Genomic DNA, 8250 nt, shown 5'->3' on the forward strand with positions numbered 1-8250 from the left:
ATATATATATATATATATAACAAATGGAAGAAAGGAGATGTTGACAGTGATGAATATAAATTGAAAGTTAGGAATTATAGAAAGTTGATAATGAAAGCAAAGGAACACAAGGAAAAATCTGTAGCCAGCAGAATTAAGGACAATAAGAAGGACTTTTTAAAATACTTTGGAAACAAAAAGAATCCTGACAATGTTATTGGTCTATTACTAGATGGAAATGGTAGAATTATCAATAATCAGAAAAGACAGAAGGGTTCAATAATAATCTTGTTCTGTATTTGGGAGGGAAACATGATATCATCTAATCACATGGTGATTATGCGCTTTCCATTCCACAAGTATTTCTGGAAGGTGTTAAACAGAAGCTACTAAAGTTAGACAGTTTTTAATCATCAGGTCTAGATAACTACCATCCAAGATTTTTTAAAAAAGCTTGCTAAGAAGCTCACTGGGCTGTTAATTTTGGTTTTCAATAAGTCTTAGAGCACTGGGGAAGTTCCAGAAGATGAGGAGAAAGCTGCTGATGTGTCAAGTTTTAAAAAGGGTAAATGGGATGTCCTGGGTAATTATAGGCCTGGCAGCCTAATGTGAGTCCCAGGCAAGATACTGGAGTGGGTGACATGGGTCTCAATTAACAAATACTTAAAGGAGGGAATGCAATTATGCAAATCAACATGGCTTTATGGGAGATAGATCAAACTGACTTGATATCTCTTTTTTTCTTGAGATTACAAGTTTGGTTGATAAAAGTAATAGTGTTGCATAATAAATTTAGACTTACGTAAGGTATTTGACTTGGTACTACATGACATTTTGATTAAAAAACTAGAATAATATAAAGTTTTGTAGTAATGAAACATAAATTAGAAAATTATCAATTCTTCTAGTTGCCGTATGTGATAATGGACAATACGTACTTCCAGCCCTGTGGTATTTAATGCTTTCTATGGACTGTCATGGACTCACAGATCGTGCTCACACTTGGCCCTGTGCGGTCCGTGGGGGGTGCCCCTTTCAGTGAGACAGCCCTTCTCGGGGGTCCACTCTCTCTCGGGGTCAGGCCCCTCTACCTCCTGGAGCCGCACCTCTCCGAGCCTTAGCACGTCTGTCTCTGCCGTGGGCCCCCTCCGGGAGTCCACGCACTCTGGACCCACTGGGCCTCTTCACCTCCAAAGGGGCTGATGAGTCCCACCCCCTGTGCATGCAAACCCTGGAAAAGACAGAAAACCCCAAGAAAACCCCCACTTCGTCACATGGACGCCTGTAGTATTTTACAATCTCTTCTAAATATTTATGCTCTATATTCAACATTATAGTATCTTGTTGCTCAAGTGTAAAGCTCTGTAGCTAGCTCTTCAATTTGTGTTAACTGTTCTGTCAGAGGGTCAGACCTCTGATATATTTGTTTCATAGAGCAATTAACATATGCACACACTGACCCAGAAATGAAACCTTTTATTTGCCTTGTTTCATACTCTGCCTCCTTTCTTAAGGTATACACTTCTACTCCAATATAACGTGACCTGATATAGCATGAATTTGGATATAACATTGTAAGATTTTTTTGGCTCCCAAGGACAGCGTTATATCGGGGTAGAGGTGTATTTTTAAATGTAATGATATTTCAGAAACCTCAGTTTTTCTTGATAAAACAACATTTTCTTTAACAGTGTGGCAACCTTAATAGAGCTGCCATGTAAGTGTAACCCACCGTATGAATTAATTAGTGTGAATAGTGTCAAGTGAACATTTTTGACCTGAAGATTTGTGAAGCAGAAGTATTATCCTCTTCTGCTTGCAGTTGTTCTTTCATAGCTGTCATTAAAATATCATGACAGTTCAACCACAAGAGGTGACCCCCCCTCAGACTGTTGAATTGTGTGAAGGAGGAAGCAGATGCCTACTTTGTTTCTACTTGACTTTCGTTTGTCTTTTTTTGTGGATGGGAAGGAAGGTGGGTAACTGAACAGTCCAAAGTCCCAGGTGAGGAAAAGAGCAAAACTATTCAAATAAGACATTAAAAAAACCTAGCATATTGTCAAGAGCTTTTCTTTTACAGTGTTGGGCTAGTGGCTCAAAGACTAAATCATATGGATACATTTTTTATTTTCTAATGAAAAATACTAGGAAGGATTTCAGCTTTTCCATATTATGCTGTGATGGACACCTGGACCTTCAACAGCAGGTCTGATATAGTTAGCACTGCAACAGAAACAAAACAGAATGAGCCATGTCAGGTGTTCTACATAGGACAGGACACGCTTTCTGTAATTCATTATTGAACATGGGTTAACAAATACTAGGTTAAGTAAGTTAAAGTATGCTTATTATTCAGCGGGTCAAAACTTGAGTTTAATTTTTTGGAGAAATGTAATAAGGTATATATCAGGATAGTCTTTTTTATTTTAAAAAATCTTGCCTATTCTTAATTCAACCATATGTATTAGTGTTTATTAGTTCTAATTTTTGTTTCTCATTATATTGGATTAAATATAAGTATTTTCTTTCAGATATAAAGATGAAAGTGATTATGCCTTACGTTACATGGAGAGCAGCTGGAAAGAGCAACAGAAAGAGGAAGCCAGGAGGTATGAATTAGATTTAAGTTTTGTTAGTAAGAATTTTCTTCTGCTTACTACTAGAACCTTTGTCATGCAGCTGAGTTAAAATGGACATTTTTCAGGTGAAATTTGGTCCTAAATATAAGCTTTGTGAAAATGAGCTTACATAAAACTTAAGGCCAAATGCCTTCCATAAGTGTCTTATAGTTCCAGTCAAAAAATGTTAACAAGCCTTGTGGTTTATCACTTAAATATTGTAGAATGGTGCTAATTCTTGAGAGCTGGGGAAGGGAATTGGCTAGTAAATGCATATATAAACATTGTCCAGACACAGAAATGCAAAATATAGTAATAATAAAATAATGAAAAAATGAAGCAGATTTTTTAATTTCAGGCATACATATCCGGGGGCGCTCTTTAGTGGCAATATATGACGCAGGCCAACAGTCTGTAGTAGACCTTTATCATCTGCATTGTTTGAAGGTGAATGTGGTGCAGTTATAAAATCTACTCAGTGTTTTACCCCAATTGCTGGGTACTGGGACTCGAACATAGAGACAGAGTTGCGCAAGTTTCCTGTTTTCATTATTGGGCCTTTACGTTGTCCTTTAAAAGATGTGTTAAGTATTGCATACTTGCAACTTCTCACCAAGGTTGGCCAGTAGGTCTTGATTGCTTCCTCAGGTACAGCTACTCTTCCCACAAAATTAGTCAACCTGCAATATGGCGTTACGGGGACCAACTGTCCAATTGATTACTTGAATGCTACACAGCAGCTGCTCTTCACCAGGTTGTGTGATTGGGACCATGAAACAAGGGTTTTTTGGTGTTGATCACCTGGCTCCATGTTCAACTGTTTTTGAAGGTTTAGATGCTCCCCTTAAAAGTCTAAGGGAAGAGTTGTATTAATTGTAAAGCACCTGTGCAAAATATCTTTTTCTCTCTACCCCAAAATGCTTTTAACCAAATATCCCAGGCTTGTTGTGCATCCTTCAAGTGGAGAGAGATCTTTCTAACCCAACAACCTAAAATTCTGGGTACCATGCAGCTTTTATTTAAAAAGAAAAATATTTTATGCCAAACTTCAATTATTTGAATACTTGGTGTATTTAATACTTTAACTTAAACTCTGAATTTGGGTTAGTTACTTTTTCTACATGAAAAAAAGAGCAGGAGTTATACACATTAATGTCTCCTGGGTAGCAGTATGTAAAGGATTTAGTATCTTCTCTTATTTGGCAGTTTGAGACTTGGTGTCCAAGAGGATCTGGAAGAGCTGAGACGTGAAGAGGAGGAATTGAAACGTAAGAAGCAGGCAAAGAAGCTGAGGACACGTTAACTGATTTACAGTGGTTTTGTTCTGTTTTTCTACTATCCTGGTCACTCCTTTGCCTCAATATTTCAGCTCCTCTTATAGTATAACTTTAGTTTTTATTTGCTTATTGGTGAGCAAGATAATATGTAAAGGGAGGAGAGGGCATAGAAAAACAAGGCTTTAGTTTGACCCTAAAATATTTATTTTTAATACTTGCCAGGGTTAATTTTTTACAAAAAGAAACTAATGCAGATTTTTGGAATAAAAGCTATTAATGAATGTTTCCATTGACTAAATTAGTTCAAAATGCCAGCAGAAATATTGACTAACTATGCACTGGCTTGCAAGATTTATGTGGGCCCATACACCAGTAAATCAGACTTGCATTCTTCATTTGACGTGGGGAAAAAAAAGATGAATGCCATTTATGTTACTTTTGAGAGATAAAAGTACTGCTTTGTGTCTTAAATCTCCTGGATTAGGATCCCTCAAAATATTGAAATATCATCTTTTGTTCAAAACAGCTTGGTTATAAATTTCAGCCATTGCCAGTAATGTTTAAAGCAATAAAATGATATGTTTTCCTGATTTGAGAACCTTGTGTCTTAACAAAAATAGTAATTAAACAGAAGAACCTTTGATTTCTAAAAAATGCTTGTCATTCATTATACCTTGCATTTAGCAGTGTGACCAAGTTTGCATTGGCATTTTTTATGTCTGGAATGTCAATGCCAATCGATTTCAGTAGAACACAAATAAACATTTTTCCTGGAAAACAGGAATTTGCAGTGTTTGTATATAACTAGTGCTTTTTAGCTCAAGCAAATGCTTAGGAATTTTTTTCTGCCCTGCAAATCTTAAAATTGATTTTACAGTTTCATCTGTTTTTACACATTGAGTGTACAGTACACTTATGTTTTCTCTTGCATTAAAAATCAGGTTCTTTTAAAATATGAAGCAGTTATTTATGCAAGCAGTTGCAAAGTCTGGAAGAGTACATTAGAATGAAGTTGTGTGAAATACAGAATTTTCAGATTTTTTTTATGATCAAGCCAAGATGCATTTGCAGTTCCTCTGAGATATCAAATAAATTTGCAGTTGTCATGCTGAATTCAACTAGTGAATACTTCTGATTTAATTTTAGCGAACCAAAAATTTAAATGTAATGTGTATCAAGAGTTCCGCCCTCTCTTTTGATGCCCATATTGCACCTTTATTTCAAGCTATGCACTACAAAGATAAGTTTCCTCTCAGTAAATAAGCATGTAAACAATAGGCACACAGTTCATCTAAATCTGCAGAGATTGCACTCTGGGTTCACAGCCCTAATCTAAGGATGCATTACTTTTTAGCCAGCATGCTACATAGTGTGTGGTCTCATCTATCACTACTCTACTCTGCTTCAAGTATTAGCTCTCCATTAGTAGTACTTCTACCATTAGATACTTGAACTGTTGCTAACTTCTAATGCTAGAAGCAGTTGGCAAAGTGTTACAAGGTTATTGGGGGTAAGTGGAAGAGACTGGCCAAGGAATAAGGAGGAGGTGGGGGAAGAGAAATTGCATGCAAAATGAATAGATACACAAGGAAGGAGGGAACTTAGCCTATCAGAAGGCATTTCTTGTCATTGCTGCCTCCAGAAACACCAATTCTGGCATCAAAGTGGAAGGACCAATATTGGCAGCAGGTGACCTGACTGACTCACTGTAAGGAAAAAAGGGGCATTGTCCCTATCATAAACTGTTTATGGCAGTGGTGAAGCATTCCATCTTTTCAACACATTTCTAAAACGAATGAACCCTTTGGATAGTGGTTACAGGTTTGTGTAGCAGTAATTGACAGAGATACCCAAACGAAGGTAATTACCAGTGCACCTCTGTATTTTTTTAAAAACTGTTACATTGCAGAACATAGAAACTGATCCATCTCTGTTGTACTTGCTATATATATATATATATATATACACACATACACACACACACGCACACACATGAGATGATGAAAGACACTGTAACCTGATTGGTTGATTATTTACGTGCCATTGTATGTTTGCTCTGCTTAACGGGACCAGCTGAATTGTTCGCTGTCGTTTCTAGAATTATCCACTCAAGACAGTGAATGTTGGGACCATGACCAAGTGGCTGTTCATTTTTTTAAACTGAATTGAACCTCTAGATCTTTGTCAGCCCAGATAACTATATTGGCCACGAACAATCATCTGAATTGTTGAAAACTTTGGAAATGAAAAACGTATTCACTGTTTGATCCACTGACATTTTTTAAAGTGTGTATTAAAAAATGACACTTCTTAAATATTCAGTTTAGAGCTAAATCTTCCTTTCAGATAAAAATAGGTGAAATAAAGCCCTGATTATCCTTTTTTACTTCTGTAATTGGCAGAGATGCTGTAATTACACTATTACAAGATTATTTCAACTCTTTTATCTTGAAAGCACCGTGTTGTCATTTGTCTTGTACAAAATGACTGGAATATCATCTCGATTGCCAGCCTTCCTCAAACACAGTACACCTTGTGCTGTATTTGTTCCCTCATAAAATAATTGTTAAAAATTTTTTGATATTTCATATAGAAATTTAATTCACTCTTTGCAGTCAAGACATACTTTCTCATAGCTAGTATGGGTTATTAATTTTTTTTAAACTTTGTACAAGTTACTAGATTTTAATTAACCTGTCTTTGTACATTTACTGCATTCTTACTGCTTGTAAATCAGCTAGGAAAGTACTAAAAAATTATTTTATATCCAAAAATCTATTTACTCTCTACCAGATAATTAATTTTATTTTGTTCATGTAGTCAATATCTGATGAGATTTCAAAAGACTTTGAAGTAAAAAACAAAGAAAACCCCATTGCCTATTCCTGCTTATAAGGATTACATGTTAAGCTAGTGACGTTCATCATAATTAAATATTTATTTTAGTTTTTAGATTTAAATTCAGTGTTTGAAGATGTGCCTTTTTTTTTTTTTTTTTTTTTTTTTTTTTTTTACTAAATTGAGTCTAAAAAAATCTATTCATGAATGTAGGAGTATACAAAAGTAAAGATTAGTCTGTTTCTGCTCTCACAGATGACAGATCTTTAAACTGGATAGTCTGAAATGATTAGTTTTTCATAAAATCTTTCCAGGTCAGGCTTCGACTGCACAATTACAGTAACTATTTCTTTACCTGTATTACTAAAAGAAATTAAGGGCACTTTGTATTAGACTTTTTGAAAATGTTTTGTATTTACAATTCAGCTGTGCTTATACATCACAGCACTGTCCTCAGGCGATCAGGGTAGTGCATCACAGGAAGCCTTAGTGTGCAGTGCTGTGCTTTAAAGTAGAAATTTTTCAAAGTAGATAGAAATCTGTTCACTTGAGTCTGGAATTATTTTTGTGTAAACCCCAAAATTGTGCAGGAAAACTTTTTTTTTTCAGTTTGAAACATAATTAGTATCTGAAACATATTTCCCAATGCAGCAGGAGGCCAAAACAGAGAGAGAAAATATATGGAGAGATACTGGTGATTAAATTGTGATGAATATACTTGACTTTTATTTATTCTGGTACGTGTGATGCGATATTGAATTGTCAGCGTGTAATTGAATGCTTTCTGGTTTAGCCTATCATTTTCTTTGGGGGGTTCATTTGTGCACAGTGTCTTTTTACAAAATGTGACAAATCAGGTAAAAACGTACATAGCTTAACTGTTTTCTGGGTGCTGTCGAGAAAGTGTATACTTTTACATATGCTGAGTGCAGATAAAAGTTTTGCATATTATGTATATAATAAATTACAGGTATTAAACATTTTATTTATCTTTGTCATTGGTTTGTATTAATTTATATACAATTTATGCTATTTTTTTCCTCCTAGACACCTTACAAGATACTAGGTGAGTCCCAGTTGCCCTAAAGGGGGAAGAAAGTGATCAGAAGTGCTCATATAGCTTACCTGAATGTGTGGAAATCTAGCAGAGTAACTCATCCATTCAGGAAAGCAAATTTTGAGACTGCACAGGGACAGGCCATTCCTCCACTCAGCGCTGACTCCATCCTTGTGCCCAATGTATTTATAATGAGTCTTTTTGCCTAGTTTTGCTGACAAAATGGTGCCCACAGGGGAAGTGGAGGAACAGTGAGCCATGTACAGTTTCAGGTCTGATTATGACAAAGCTTTTGTCCTGTTATGGACCATCTTCTGAAATATAAAAGATTTGGAGGCTGTTTCTCTATTGCCTCATCCCTCATGGTTGTTCACTTTTATGAAAATTAGGTGTATATCAGTACTGTTCTGATTTGGTAGCAATTTACGCTCCTTGCATGAGAGTAAATGAATACACAGGGTGCAAGGTAGTGGTAATCAGG

General features: G+C 35.8%; 1 protein-coding gene across 1 annotated transcript in view; it reads left to right on the top strand.

Moving 5' to 3' along the window:
- Positions 1-7710, top strand: part of SPTY2D1 (SPT2 chromatin protein domain containing 1) — a 46990-nt gene extending 39280 nt beyond the window's left edge. The window contains exons 5-6 of the mRNA XM_032765495.2: positions 2511-2588; positions 3804-7710. Coding sequence (XP_032621386.1) covers positions 2511-2588; positions 3804-3900 — 175 coding nt within the window. The 3' untranslated portion in view covers positions 3901-7710. The remainder of the gene's footprint in view (positions 1-2510; positions 2589-3803) is intronic.
- The last annotated feature ends 540 nt before the right edge of the window (positions 7711-8250 follow it).

The sequence above is a fragment of the Chelonoidis abingdonii genome, chromosome 4, assembly GCF_003597395.2.
Source record: "Chelonoidis abingdonii isolate Lonesome George chromosome 4, CheloAbing_2.0, whole genome shotgun sequence".
Lineage (NCBI taxonomy): Eukaryota > Metazoa > Chordata > Testudines > Testudinidae > Chelonoidis > Chelonoidis abingdonii.